This window comes from Marmota flaviventris, chromosome 2 (assembly GCF_047511675.1).
Source record: "Marmota flaviventris isolate mMarFla1 chromosome 2, mMarFla1.hap1, whole genome shotgun sequence".
NCBI lineage: Eukaryota > Metazoa > Chordata > Mammalia > Rodentia > Sciuridae > Marmota > Marmota flaviventris.
Genome location: NC_092499.1, coordinates 160,155,678 through 160,171,726, shown reverse-complemented (window position 1 = coordinate 160,171,726; position 16,049 = coordinate 160,155,678). Strand labels below are relative to the sequence as shown.

The 16,049-nt window shown below is 40.5% G+C and overlaps 1 protein-coding gene across 1 annotated transcript; it reads left to right on the top strand.

Annotated features, from left to right (window-relative positions):
* The first annotated feature begins 12,028 nt into the window (after window positions 1-12,028).
* Window positions 12,029-12,499, top strand: Scp2d1 (SCP2 sterol binding domain containing 1). The gene has a single exon (XM_027953893.2). It carries the CDS (start codon window positions 12,029-12,031, stop codon window positions 12,497-12,499), a length of 471 nt encoding a protein of 156 aa, XP_027809694.1.
* The last annotated feature ends 3,550 nt before the right edge of the window (window positions 12,500-16,049 follow it).

The window sequence follows — 16,049 nt, the reverse complement described above, 5'->3', positions numbered from 1 at the left end:
GGATAGTAAATGCAAAACATGGACTATCCTCAGGATGAATTGGAATTGAAAAAAAACAATCTTTAATATCTATAACTAAAACATACCAGGTTTTTGGCAAAGCAGACAACTGAGGAATCCCTGATTGAGCAGGTCCCATAATAACCATCTCATTATTAATGGCTCTTAAATCTTGCAATAATCTCCATTTACCAGATTTCTTTTTGATGACAAAAATGGGAGTATTATGGGGAGATACAGAAGGTTGTATATGTCCTTCTGCTAATTGTTGTTTGACCAGGTCATGGGCTGCTTGTATCTTTTCTTTAGTCAGGGGCCACTGAGGAACCCATACTGGTCTTTCTGATTTCCAAGTAATTTTTATTGTCTCAGTGGCCCTTTCTGAAAATCCAACCCATGTCTGTCTGTTCCTTGATCTATTTGTATTGGTGCTGCTATACCTTGTTCTTGTTTTTCTAATCTTTTTCCTTTCCTAAAACCTTGTCTAGTCATAATAGTGGGTGCATTTTGGTTGATGTTATTTGTTAATGTCAAACCTAATTGATCTAGGACATCTCGTCCCCATAAATTTACGGGAAGATGATCCAATACATATGGCTGTATAGTTCCTTCACATCCTTCAGGATCCTTCCAATCTAATACCATTGCACTTCTATGGGGATTAGTTGCCACTCCTAGGCCTCGAAGCGTTTGAGTGGCTTGTTGTAATGGCCAATGTTTTGACCATTCTTGATGAGAGATGATGCTAAGGTCTGCACCTGTATCCAGTAGCCCATTAAATTCATGTCCTTGAATATTTAGTTTTAGCATGGGGGAGAATCTAAATTTAAAGAAAGCATAGCCCAGTCTACACCTGTGGAGCCTAATCCCTTGGAACCTCTTTCTACAGTACGACTGGAAAATTTATCATGTAGGCTGGGTATTATTAGTAACTGTGCTATTCTATCTCCTGGTGAAATTACTGATATACCCTTTGGAGAACTGGCTATAATTTTTATTTCACCTTCATAATCGGGATCAATTACCCCAGGACTTATCATAAGTCCTTTTAGAGTAGAAGAGCTGCGTCCCAATAATAAGCCTACTGTTCCTTTGGGAAGAGGTCCTTTCACCCCTGTGGGAATGATTTGAACTCCCATCTCTGGAGTTAGTACTGCTCTGGCGGAGGCGCAGATGTCCAACCCTGGGCTCCCTCTGGTTTGTCTGATGAGGGATCTGATGGACAATGTGTCCTGGGCACTACCCTGATGGGGTTGCTGGGTTCCTCCAGTGCTCCGTATATTTGTGGTTTTGGGCCCCGGAGCATTGGGCCCCCCTGTCCATGTTTTGGCAATGGAGCCCGATGCCTTTCTCCACGATATCGTGGATAAACACCTGGTCCTTGTTCGTTTTTTGATAATGGAGTACCCTCTATGGTGGTTTGAGAACGGCATTCATTAGCCCAATGTCTCCCTCTACGGCATCGTGGGCAAATACCTGGTATTCTACTCCTTTGATACCTAGTTTTGTTAAACCCTCCTCCAATGGGGCAATTCCTTTTAAAATGTCCTGTTTGTTCACAATTGTAGCATGTTCTTGGCCTGGCATCTAAAGCCTGTTTTACTGCAGCTGCCACAATTTGCCCTTGTTCATTAATGTCTCTGGCATCTAAAGCCTATTTTACTGCAGCTGCCATGACTTGCTCTTGTTCATTAATGTCTCTACATAATTTAATATATGTGTTTAAATCTTCATGTTTCCATGGTCTAATGATATCTCTGCACCAACGATTCGCTTGCTCATAAGCCAGGTGTTTTAGTAATGGCATTGCTTGTTCTGTATTCCCAAAAACTCTGGTAGCTGTTTGAATAAGCCTATCTACAAATTCAGCATAAGGTTCATTAGATCCTTGTATTACCTTAGATAATTGACCTTGTAAACCTCCATGTCCTTGTAAAGTCTTCCATGCCTTAATTGCATCTGCAGCAATTTGTGCGTATACGCCAGGATCATATGCAATTTGTTGCTGCTGATCCTCATAAGGTCCCTTTCCTAACAACATATCTAGATTTCTCTGAGGATAACCAGCTGCTGCATTTCGCCTAGCCGTCTCCTTGCAAAATTCCTCATTGGCAACCTTCCATAACAGGTATTGTCCTCCATTTAGCACAGCTTTACACATATTAGCCCAATCTGCTGGCGTCATGTTCAAGTTGTTAATGGATTCGACCATGCTTACAGTGAAGGGTGCTTGAGGACCATAGGTTGTTACAGCCTCTTTTAGCTGCTTCACTGTTTTGAAATTTAAAACTTGGTAAAATCGCTGCCCTCCTGCCTCAAATACAGGGCATGTTAATATTTGAGATCTTGTCTCAGGATCCCAACTATCAACTGCGGGGGTTGGGGACCTCCCAGCATATGGAGGTGGCCTTGTTAGTTGGACACTTACGTCCTCTGGTGATAGAAAGGTGTTAGTAGCAGTCTCCTGTTGTAACTTTCCCCCTGATGGCTTTTTCTGTTTTACACTTTCTTTCTCTGTCTGACTAGCTTGAGAGGCCTTCTCTTTTACTTGAATCTTTTCCTCTGTCTGACTAACTTGAGAGACCTTCTCTTTTACTTGAATCAATATGTCTTCTCCTTCCTCTACCATTGTCTGAACTGAAGGCTTTGGACTAAGCAAACAAGATATGAACGTCCACAATGGCAATGTGCCAACTGGCAGAGTCCCTGGGCTTTTCTTTTCTATTCTTTTTAAATCTTCACCATGATGGTTCCATTGTGATATATTTAACAACTCCTCCTTAAAAAGCCATGGGCTACATTTTTGTATTGTATCAACGTATGCCCTGATTGTTCTTGATTTTACTGAGATGCCTCCTTCCTCTAACAATTTACTTAACACTCTTTCAGTTTGTTTTTTACTAATTTCTGATCCCGTATTTCTACTATAATACAACCCAACAAGATAACGCCTAACAAAACTGAAACTGAGTGAAACAAAATTGAAACAACACAAAATCATTATAATAGGCTCCTGAAATGTCCATCCGTCCTTTCTCCCTATCTGTTCCTCAGATGTGAGCGGTTTTTCTTCCATCTTACACATCTCCAGGGACAGGCAACTTAAAACAAAAGTGAAACAAAATAACAAAAGAAGAATCTTAAAATGGCTACCCATCCTCTCGCCCTGCCCTCAGGGGCGAGCAGTTCACTTACCCTCAGTCGCTCCCCGTGCGAGCCACCAAATGCCGCAGTCTCGCTGGGCACAATCAGGAGCCACTTGTCAAAAGAAACTAACTTTATTTTTAGAACCACACACGCCAAACAAAACAGCCTCTCAGGAAAAATCCTCAGAGCCTCAACTGCCACCACCGGCTTTCCACAAGCCTGTCTCTCCCACACAAGCTTCTCTCCACCTCCCACAATCCTCCTGCTCTTGAGGCCCATTGGCTGGGTCACGTGGGCGGAGCCAAAAAAGTCCCCCAATGAGCAGCTCCATGGTCTGAAAGGGCAGGGAAACAGTCCAATGAGCATCACCGCAGAGGAGCCAATCAGCTAGATGTTGCTGGGGCCGAGGAGCCAATCAGCTAGATGTTGCTGGGGCCGCTGTGAGCCAATCATCAGCCGGCAGCTGGAAGTTTGCTGGCAGCTGGAAGTTTGCTGGGGCCCCTTTGGCTGTGGCTCTCAACACAAACCCATAAATTCATAGGTCTAAAGTTACTACTTACATGCCTTTAGACAAGTTACCCTCATTTATATAATTTCCTCATTGCATTCCTCATTACAAATGTCCTCATTTGTAAAATGGGAACAACGCTAATAACTACCTCAGAATATTTTGAGGAGCTGTTGCAATGCTTGGGAGATTGTTGCTGTTCAATAAATTTTGGTATTATATTTATTAATAGCATGAATTGGCCCAACTACATACTTCATACTTTAATATTTTAAAAATCTGCAAAAGAGCACAAGCTCATGGCCATGCAAAATTAGGCACACAAATGTTTATAGCAGCTTTATTCATAATTGCCCAAACTTGGAAGCAACCAAAATGTCCTTCAGTAGATGAATAGCTTATATTCTAGTAATATGGTAGAATATTATTTAGTGATTTATAAAAGATCTATCAACTTATAAGAAGACATGGAAAAACTGTAAATGAATATTGAAAAGTGAAAGAAGCCAATCTGAAGAGGCTACATACTGTATGATTCCACTATATGACATTCTGGAAAGGGCAAAACTATAGACAGTGAAAAGGTCAGTGGTTGTCAAAGGGAAGGGAGAGGGAGGGCTGAAACGCAGAGCACAGAGGACTTTCAGGGCAGTGAGCCTACTCTGTGTGATACTGCATTGGTGGGTACCTGACATGATGTACTTGGCAAAACCATGGAGTGTACAACATTGAGAGAACCTTAAAGTGAATTATGTACTTGGGTTAATGATATTTCAATATTGGCTCCTGAATTGTAACAAGTGTACCACATTAATGCAAGATGATAGTGATGCGGGGGGAAACAAAGCAGAGAGAATGGGAAAAAAAAGGATTTAGGAACTTTCTATACTTTCTGCTCAATTTTTCTGTAAACCTAAAATTACTCTAAAAAATAAAGTCTATTAATAAAAAAGAAGAAGAAGAAAGCACAAGAGAAAAATTTTACCTGAAAATGTTTAAATTAAAGGTCTTTGTAGTTTGCATCTTATTTCCAATGGGTGTGTGAGAGTGTGTGTGTAATTTAACCTGGGGATAAATTACAGAATGGTTTTTATTTTCAAACTCATGAGAATGTGACAGGTGAGTGGGTGAGTATATAGATCCTCCCATGTTCATCATGTTTCAAATTTTTTTTTTGTTGGATTTTTCTCTTTATTCTTTTTTTTTTAATTTTTTATTGTTGGCTGTTCAAAACATTACATAGTTCTTGATATATCATATTTCACAATTTGATTCAAGTGGGTTATGAGCTCCCATTTTTACCCCATATACAGATTGCAGAATCACATCAGTTGCACATCCATTGATTTACATATTGCCATACTAGTGTCTGTTGTATTCTGCTGCCTTTCCTATCCTCTACTATCCCCCCTCCCCTCCCCTCCCCTCCCCTCTTCTCTCTCTGCCCCCTCTACTGACATTCGTTTGTCCCCCTTGTATTATTTTTCCCCTTCCCCTCACTTCCTCTTGTATGTACTTTTGTATAACTCTGAGGGTCTCCTTCCATTTCCATGCATTTTCCCTTCTCTCTCCCTTTCCCTCCCATCTCTCATCCCTGTTTAATGTTAATCTTCTTCTCATGCTCTTCGACCCTCCTCTGTTCTTAGTTACTCTCCTTATATCAAAGAAGACATTTGGCATTTGTTTTTTAGGGATTGGCTAGCTTCACTTAGCATAATCTGCTCTAATGCCATCCATTTCCCTGTAAATTCTATGATTTTGTCATTTTTTAATGCAGAGTAATACTCCATTGTGTATAAATGCCACATTTTTTTTATCCATTCATCCATTGAAGGGCATCTAGGTTGGTTCCACAGTCTAGCTATTGTGAATTGTGCTGCTATGAACATCGATGTAGCACTGTCCCTGTAGCAATGTTTCAAATTTTAATAAGCTGTGTAATCACTGGGGATCTTGTTAAAATGCAGACATTAATTTAGCAGGTCTTAGATGGGGCCTGAGATTCTTTACTTCTAACCAGCCCCCAAGGATGCCAGTGCTGCTTGTCCACAAACCACAAATTTTGAATTGCAAGTATGTAAACAAAAGCAATTGAGTTTTCTATCATCATCTGGACCTCTAAATGTATCCATCTCACATGTGGAAAGACTGCCAGTGGTCACTTCCTCAAGACTTGGCTATTTCAGGACTGACGATCTTGACCACTTGGCCTGATTTGAAAGCCCAGCCATTATGTTCTCTAAATTTTACATGAGTCATCTTGTATCACAGAAGTGCGAGTAACTAACCATTCCAAAACTCAAGAGACTTAAAATGACCCGAATTTATTCTCATTGGTTCATCGGACTATTTGCTCTTTGGCCAGTTTAGGTGGGGCTCTTCTAGACTTGGTCCTAGGCCAGCTTCACATGTGTCTCATCCTCTCTGCACCAGCAGCTGCCCAGGGCATGATCTTCTCATAGCCATTGCAAAAACACAAGATCACAAGCACAACTGCCCTAACACATTTCCAGCCTCTGCTCACATCATGTCCTCTAACATCGCCCAAAGTAGGTCACATGGACACATCCAACTTCAAAGGGGTGCGGCAACTTCACCACTTACAATGAAGCCGTCACAAGGCTATGGATGAACATTCCCATTTCAGAAATGCGATGAATGGAGACCCATAATTTAATCTATCACATTCTTTCAACAGAGTGAGAGATGCAATTTACTTAGATAACAGCCTCACCCACCGTAATACATGCCATTCCCTGAAACCACAACAAATAACAAACTTATTCACTCCTCTGAGTAGCTTTCTTTTCACTATTATCACTATCTTAGAACTCAAAGATATATGGGATACATGCCTTTTAGAATAACTAAAATTAAAAAACAAACAAAAAAAAGCACCTGGCAATGCCAAGTTCTGTCAAGGGTGCAAAGTTTCTTAGTCTGCTTGAATTGCTATAATGAAATTCCATAGAATGGATGGCTTAAAACAAAAAAGACATTTAATTCTTATAATTCTTGAAGTGGAGAAGTCCAACATCGAAATGCCTACAGATTCAGCTCTGGCGGGGGCCCACTCGTAGATGGTCACCTTTTTGCTGTGTGCTCATGTGGTCTTTTTTTCTTGCGACATGATGAGAGACAGAGAGAAAGGGGAGAAGGAGGGGAAGAACATTCTCATGTCTTTTCTTTATTATAAGGGCACTAATCCCATTATGGGGCTCCACCCTCATGATCTAATCCAACCCTAATTACCTGCCAAAGGCCAAACTTCCTAATACTATCATGATATGGATTAAAACTTCAATATATGTATTTTGGGAGGAAACAAACATTCAGTTCATAACACAGAGGTAGCTAGAATTCTTACATATCTCCTTCCTACATTGTAAGGTCCCTGAGAGCTAAGTTTCTGCTTCTGCCCTTCCATGTGCACCCTGCAGGCCCCAGCACATTATCTCTGGAAGAAGTGGTATTCACCAACCTACAACTGAACAACTAACCCTGAAAGTGTTTGTTGGTCCCCAGCTGCGGGCTCAACTTTGTTAAAAATATTGCTGGAATCAGCAGAGCCAAGAAAATGGGTGATGATCCTATTGGAAACCAAATGAGCCAAAGAACAGCATTAGCTTTCAGAAGTGTTAAGAAATTATTCAAGTGATGGATATGCTGATGACCTTGATTTGATCATTATACGATATATACATGAATCAAAACATTACATTGTATCCCATAAACAAACATGATTATTAGGGATTGATCAAAAATTTAACAAGTTAGAAAAAAGGAAACTTGGTATGTTAGTTAGGTTTTTATTGCTGTTACCAAAATATCCGACAAGAACAATTTAGAGGAGGAAAAGTGTAATTTGGGCTCATGGTTTCAGAGGTCTCAGTCCATAAATTGGCTGATTCCCTTGTTCCCTGCCTGAGGTGAGGCAGAACATCAGGGTGGAAGGGTGTGGCAGAAGAAGTCCGGTCAGCTCATGGTGGCTAGGAAGCAGAGAGCATGTGGGAGGAGCCAGAGACAAGATATATAATCCCCAAGGCAGGCCACCTGTGACTCACTTATTCCAACCACACGCCACCTGCCTATAGTTACCACTGAATAATTCACTCAAATTATTTATACCTTAAATGGGTTAATCGAATCATTTTACCTCTGCATTAGCCCAGGAGCTTTTGGGGAACACCTCATATCCAAACCATAACACGTGGTTTCCATTTGTGTGCAGGCTCAGAAGCTACGGCGTCTTCTCAAGGTGGAAATCCTGAATTATAAACTCTGGTCTTTGGATCTTTGGTAGAGGAACTTTGAGATCTTCCTCTTGGGCCTTATGGTGTGACAGCTTCACACTGTCAGGGAAGCAGCCTTCTATTTGAGGAATGAAGAAGGAATCTAAGGTTCCTTCCTGATTGTTTAGGCTTCTGCACCACTGCATGGGGATCCATTCTTAAGGCGCTGTGGGAGAGGTAGGGTCACCTGGCATTCAAATTTGTTATATTCAAGTATACGCATAGCTAAACTTTCAGCAAATGCACACTTAGGATTTGTGCATTTCTTTGTATATAAATTTTACATTTAACAACTGTTAACATATATTGAACTCTCATAAATGTTTTGCATGTTTAAGTGTTTTGGGGTTACTGATGCTTATAATTTACTTTGAAATGAATAAAAAAATAAGATGAAAGAATTCAAACACCTGAAATAAAATGTTAATGACAGGATATTGGTGGGCATGTAGGAATTCACTGTCAAAAAAATCTTTCAACTTTTAAATATCTTATGGATTCTCTTTCTGTGGGGAACCCTGACTAACCCACACCCAGAGTTTTCTGATTAGGCAGATCTGGCGTGAGGCCTGGGTCCATGCATTTCTCTCACCAGTTCCCTGGTGATGCAGCTGCTGCTGCTCTGGAGCCACATGTTAGAATCACCACTGGATAAAGTTTTCTTTTCTTTTTTCTTTCTTTCTTTTTTTTTTTTTTTTAATTTTTATGATGGTGGTTGTTCCTTGAGACTAAAATCATCTTATTTAATAAAATGACTTTTGTAACTTTTTTAAAAAAGAGAACAAGTTTCACATTCTTCTAAAGCATTTAAAGATTGCAGAATCTCAAAATGATAAATTTTCTATGACTAGGTTCTTGGGTTTGAGTAGCAACTGAAGAAGAAATAATTTCAAGGGGATATGGAAGATCGAAGATCATGCCTAGTTGGAGGGTGTATGCTTTCTAGAGGCCAGTGGTATGTCAGTCAGGGTATGAGCAGCAGCCTGTCATAGAGAAGGAAATAAGAGGAGCATTATCTGGTGAGAATTTAAATAATAAAATTAACCAAAAGTTGGTGTCACTATGTAATGGCAGTTTCAATCTATATTGTTGGTGAAAAACTCCCTTGAATCCTGGATTGCTTTGAATTTCTTCCGTAAGGGCCATGTTCCCTTCTGTTATACTGAGGCAGGAGACCTGTCCATTTGGGGACCTGTCTGAATAATTCAAATGGGATAACCCCTATCCTTGAGGAAAAGCAGATATGGGCTCAGTCCTCTCTGTTGGTTGCTCATAGAGAAGTTGTTGGAGAATTGCCTTCCTTCTTCCTTTAAAATTCTCTGTGCAGATGTTGTGCACCCTTGGTGGCTTTATGGTAAAAACTTGGACACCACTGGGTTTTGTTGAACTGTTCAATGCTGATAATGCAGCTCATCCATCATTGCAAATGTACTGAAGCCTTTTTCATTCTTCTGCACTCTTCTTAGAGAAAAAAAAAAGGCAGCTACAACTCCATTTACTGTAGCTTCACTTATAAGAGCAGTTTTATGTAGGAAAGGACACAGGTACCAACTCGATGGCACTCCCAATGACCAAATCTGTGACAATTTGAACAAGAAAATAAATAATGGCAATAAATACACAAAATAAAATAGATATTCACAAGTCCATACTCAGATAAGTAATTGAACAAATAAAATGAGAGAGAGAGAGAGAGAGAGAGAGAGAGAGAGAGAGAGAGAGAGAGAGGAGGCAGCACCTCCTTATAGCAGAATTTCAATTATTAAATGTCAAGGGAGTGATGAGAATATAAAATATGTAAAATGATTTGTTACACACCACACTGATGGCTGCAGATATGGGCCAAGGATGGATACAAAAAGGAGTGGACCAAAGCATTATGTAAAACAGATATTCACATTCTCAAAGTACTTCCCTACAAGACACTGAAGAATAGACAGTAACTCTGCAGTGGAGAATTCTGGTAGATACAACTTCAACCAAGAGATCAAGGTCAACATCAGCAGATAGAGACAAAAATAACATTTTCATGTCACGTATCTCTAATATGATTCACCAGGGAGAGGACAAGATCACTTATAGGATATTCCTGCCAGAAATGTATAACCTCAAACAACCATGAGAAACATTAGACAAACCCAAAACAAGGAACATTTTATGGAATGACTGGCAGATTTTAAAATAATTTTTTTGGTTTTTAAAATAATTTTTATTTTTTAAAAGTAAATAGTGCATTACAGGGGAGAAAAACACAAGCAAAGAACAGTCATCCAGTCACAAGAAGCTTAGTTGGATGTGTCCCTCTAGGTGTATATATTGTGTATATATTGCATATATATATAATATCCCATTTTGTGTGATTCAGATTGTGGTGTGTATCATGTTTTCCCACACATCATGAATATTCACCAATTCAAAATCCTGAAGCTACATGAGTATTTTTTGATAACCAAGAATACACTACACTAACTCAATCTGTCATCCTTTCTTGGGGATGGCAGATATTCTTCCATAGTATCAAGGTCATGATAGACAAAGATAGATGAGTTTCTCTGGACAGGAGGTCGTAAGAAAGACACTCAATTAAAAACAATTGGAAGGAGACCCTCAGGGTTATAAAAAATTACATACAAGAGGAAGTGAGGGGAAAGGGGAAAAAAAAACAAGGGGGAGAAATGAACTACAGTAGATGGGGTAGAGAGAGAATATGGGAGGGGAGGGGATGGGGGATAGTAGAGGATAGGAAAGGCAGCAGAATACAACAGACACTAGTATGGCAATATGTAAAACAGTGGATGTGTAACCGATGTGATGCTGCAATTTGTATACGGGGTAAAAATGGGAGTTCATAACCCACTTGAATCAAAGTGTGAAATATGATATGTCAAGAACTATGTAATGTTTTGAACAACCAACAATAAAAATTAAAGGAAAAAAAATAAATAAAATATTAAAAAAATAAAAACAACCTAGAATCCAAGCTCAGAATCTGCACTGTGGACCAGAAAATGGGTAGTAGTGCTATAATTTGCAGAATTTGAATATACAGTGTAGATTACTTAAGAGTATTGTACCAATGTTAACTTCTTGGATTAGATTATTGTACTGATGCTAACATTTGGGGAATCTGGGTGAGGTCAGTTACACAGGTACTACTTGTGTAAACTTTTTGTAAGGCTGAAGTTATTTCAAAATAAAAAGTAAAAAATAAGAGTGGGTCCTAGACTCCTTCAAATCTGGCTACACTACTTACTAACCATGTGATTCTGGGCAAGTCCCCTCATTTCTCCTTCCCTCATTTCCTCATCTGTATAATGGGGATAAATTTAGTACCTACCTCAGGGGGTTGCAATGAAAATTAAATGTGTCAATATATGTAATGTGCTTAGAACTCAGCATATTGGCTCAGAGAAAGAGCTATATTATTTTATGTAATTATCAAACAACATCAGCAGCATCTTCTGTTGATCTTACAAATCTCTCTGTCTTTCTCTTTCTGGAAGATGGGAAGTTTCTGATGTTGGCCTTGGTGCTGATTTCTTCTCCAATCAGCTATTTTAAACTGTTTTGTCCTAAAAGCATCTTACCTAGGCCAGTATCTTGATAAAGCCAAATTCAGCATCATGATTTGTACCTTAAGGATCATCCACCTTTAAAGGAATCAAAATAACTGCTCTCTCAGGGTTGCAATCAGGGAGGTGCCTGCATTTGAAAGACGAAGCCTTCTGGGGACAGTTTCCATCATTGAAAGGTCCAGATGAGTGGCAAAGTTCTGCTTGGCCGGAAGCTGGAGAGAGTTTTCAAGGACCTGTGGCACCAACGGCCCTAGTTGTTTTGGGATGTGTGTGTGTGTGTGTGTGTGTGTGCATGGGTGTACCTACTTCACACTTACTTGTCTGATCTCCCACTCCGTGTCATATTTCAAAATTGGTTTGGCCAATAAGACTGCAGCACACACACACCAGCCTCAGTCCCTGCCTGAGGCCTTAACTTTGATGTCACAATCTGACCTGTGGGTATTAATCTGGCCACAGCTGTCCACAGACCAGACGGCAGGGTCAAGAGGACCAGTACAGTAAAGATGTGGAGGAGAATCGACCATCAACCCAAGATCAAAGCAGGGGATGAACCTCAGGCGAGCCAGCTCAAAGCTTTGGGTTCAGCTCGGGAACTCGCCATGCCAAACCCTCTTGAGCTGTCAGCATTCCGGAGCTTCCCAGTGTTTGAGGACATTAGCCATCACATCAAAGAAGTGGGAGGCCAGCTAGTAAAGAAAGTCAACGCCATCTTTCAGCTGGACATCACCAAAGATGGTAAGATCATTCTGCAGTGGACCATTGACCTGAAGAGTGGCTCTGGGGACATGTATCCAGGATCTTCTAGGCTCCCAGCAGACACTGTCTTCACTATTCCAGAAAATGTCTTTATGGAGTTAGTTTTGGGCAAAATGAATCCGCAGAAGGCTTTCCTGGCTGGCAAGTTCAAAGTGAGTGGCAAAGTTCTGCTTGGCCAGAAGCTGGAGAGAGTTTTCAAGGACTGGGCTAAAATTTAAGCATGGAAAAATACCAAGGAAAAGATCAAAAATTCTCTCTGGTTACAATGTCAAGTGGAAATCATGCTTAAATTGAAGATTAAAGTAAAAAGTATCCAATATTTTTACTCAAATTCTTCCTATTCAAGTTTGATTAATTTTCCTGCTGATGTGTATATTTGCAGTGGGGTCTGGAGCAGTAAAGAGAGTTGGAGTGCATCACCTAAAATTTTTGTCTTTTTTTTTTTCTTAGTTCCATTTATGTCATCATATGCCAGGGTGAAAGCCATATGTAGGGAAATGGGTGATTTTGATAGTTGGATTTAAATGCTCCAATGATTGTGTTCTTAAGATTTTTTTTTTCTTTTTCTAAGTTTGGTGCTTTGGGAAAGTAAGTGATAACATGGTTGTGCACTTCTGCATTCTGCATGGTAACTTAGTCCTTGTGGCTGTTAGACTCTGAGAGGGCAGGCTCCACAGGTCTGTGGGTGGAACCCAGGCAATAGTGGGATGATGCTTTCTCTGTGTTATAATTTCTGCTGGATTCAATTCTAGTAAAGTTGACAGGCTTGAAAAATGTTCTAGGCCAGTGGTTCTTAAACTGAAGCATGCATCCGAATCACCAGCAAGGTTGGTTCAAGTCCAGATTGATGGGGGGCCCCACTTCATGGTTTCCAACTTGGTAGGTCTGGGCTGGGGAGAATGCACAGTCCCAACAAGTTCTGAGAAGGTGTTGATATAACTACCCCCTGAAGAACCCCTGTCCTGCTTTATGGCATGCAAAGTTTTCTCTATTGATCTTGAATGTTCTACTATAGACGCTGCCATTATTTAAAGGATCTCTTGGAGACAGATCACATAATCCTCTGTGAGCTATTACTAAAGTGTTGATGCGGTTGAGAGCTTGTGCACTGAGTGTTTTACATCAAAGTTCATCATTTCAAATCCAAGTTCATCCAGGGAGGTTTTCCCTACTGGGAGCTCTCTTCACACATCTGGGAGGACTGGAATAAAGCCAGCTGCAACTGATTGTGACCTCCTAATGAGTGACTATGTGTTATTTGTTCATATGTGGTCTGTGTGTACCTTAATATCTAGTAGGTTGAATATACACATTGAGGACACTCCAAAACCAGAGGAAAGTTGCACCAAAATGGCACGAATATGTGCCTAATGTCTTAGTCCAATTTCTGTTACTAGAACAAAATACCTGAGATTGAGTAATTTATAAGAATAATAGTTTATTTAACTCATGGTTTGAGAGGCTGGGAAGTCCAAAAGCATGGTGCTGGTGTCTTGTTGGCATTGGTGGTGGCTTTCTTGCCACATCATAACATAGCAGAAGGTATCACATGGAAAGACAATACAAGTGTGCTACCTTGGGGGTCTCTCTTCCTCTTCTTATAAAGCCACAAATACCCTCATGATAGCTCCATCCTTGTAACCTCATCTAACTCTCTTTCTCAAACGCCCCAATTCCAAATACCATTGACAAATGGGAGTTTCCAACACAGGAACTTTTGTGGGTCACATTCAAACCACAATGCCTACCAAATGATCTAGCCATTACATTCTTTGGTGTTTTCCCAAGGCAAAAGAAAACACATGTACAATCATACATGAATGTTCACTGTGGCTGTTTGTGGTAACCTCAAACTGGAAATAGACCAAATGTTCAGAGGTGAATGGATAAACAAAATATGGTATGTATACTGTGGAATACTACTTAGCCATAAAAAGTAGTGAATTATTGATAAATCACAATAAAATGGATGATTGTCAAAATAATTATGCTGTGTGAAAAAAGAGAAAGCTGAGTGGATGTTATTTATAAAATACTAGAAAATGCAACCTGGGGTGGCAGAAGAAAGATAAGTAGTTGCCAAGAGATATGGGCATTGGGAGTGGGGAAGGATGTAAGGGAGGTATTATAAATGGTCATGAGAAAACTTGGGGCGGTGAACATGTTCATGGTAGTGATGGTCTACAGGTGTTTATATAGGTCAGAACACCAAACTTCACATTTTACACAAACACACACACACATATATATGTGCAAGTTTTTTTATGTATCAATATAACCTGGGTGAAGCTCTCTTTAAAAAAATGCCAGCTTCCACTCAAAGTGAGGGCTTTGTGTGGTTGCATTCCTGAAGGGAACTGACACTTCTGCCCTTCTCTCAGTAGAATGAGTCGTCTAACATCATATTAGGTAATGTTTCCAACTCCTTACTGAGATGGATGGCTCTGCAGAGGCTTTTCTAGATTCTCCACATCACAAACAGGCAAGGGGCTGGGGATGTAGCTTGGAGGTAGAGCACTTGCCTAGCATAAATAAGGTCCTGGGTTCAATCCCTATGAGGAGAGAGAGAGAGAGAGAGAGAGAGAGAGAGAGAGAGAGAGAGAGAGAGAGAGAGAGAGAGAGAGAGACGGAGTGAGGATTTGTTGCTAACCAAATCCATCCAGTCTTCTTTGTGGGAAAGAAAGAGACATTTATCCAGTTGGTGATGTACTCCATGGTCAGGAGAAATTGTGAAGGTTTCTTAGTGGAGTCTTGATATGGTCCCTGTCTTCTTCTTTCACCTGGGTCATGAACTTGATGACCCAGGGGGTACATAGGGCAGTTGTGGGTGTCTTAGTGGCCTCCAGCGGACAGTGTGAACTATTGTGAGCACTTAGCTTAGGCAACTTCTTTTTCCCAAAATCCAACATGGGGTGATGCAGGTGTTTGGAATGCTGTTGTGCCTATATCCCTCTTTAGGGGAAATGGCTCACCCAAGCCCCCACAACCCAAGGGTCTTGCTCATAACATGAGATAATTATGGCCTCTGTTGATTGGGCCTGAGACAAGGGTTGCTTAGAGACAGGGTGGAGGAGGGGTCTGAGGGAGAGGTTACCTTGGGTCATGCCTGGGCTGTCATCTGGACTCTCTGACCCTTCTGACTTGGAACAACTAAAAAAAAAAAAAAATCCTGAACCAACTAGATTCCTTTGTAGGAATTTGGAATTGGGTAAATGAGAGACTGAGCTATAAGCAAGCAGGGAGAATAGACTCTGAGAGATGGGATGTCAGAGGGGAGAGGGAGAGCTATAGAGGATGGGGTGGTGGCTATGACAGAGTGGGAGAGATGGACAGGCAGAATCCTTGAGGGAGCAGAAAAAAAATTGTTAACCAATAAGACCCAGGCCTTGAGAGACACCCCAGAACACCCCTTTTCTTTTTAGTTCTCTAACACCAGGATATGCCCTGACATTATCATAAAGGCATAGAACTCTACCCACTCCAATTCAATCCTCAGCACTTCGCCCCTGCCTCCTCCTTTCCACTCCACCAATCTCTCCATTTACAGTTTATTTACTTTTTTTTTTTAAATTAGCATCCTGTGGATACTCCTGATGTCAGACCCACTGTGCCACATTTATGCATGCACATTTGATAGTTTGGTCAGATTCATTCTGCTGTTTTTCCCTTTTCTCATCCCTTTTTCCTTCTCAGTCCTCTTTGTTTACTCTACTGATCTTTCCTTATTTTGATGAAATTCCCTCTCCTTGATTTTTCTTTTATTTTTTT

Bases quoted from the DNA above. Each gene is read 5' to 3' on its own strand.
- Scp2d1 (XM_027953893.2), top strand. From the start codon at position 12,029: ATGTGGAGGAGAATCGACCATCAACCCAAGATCAAAGCAGGGGATGAA.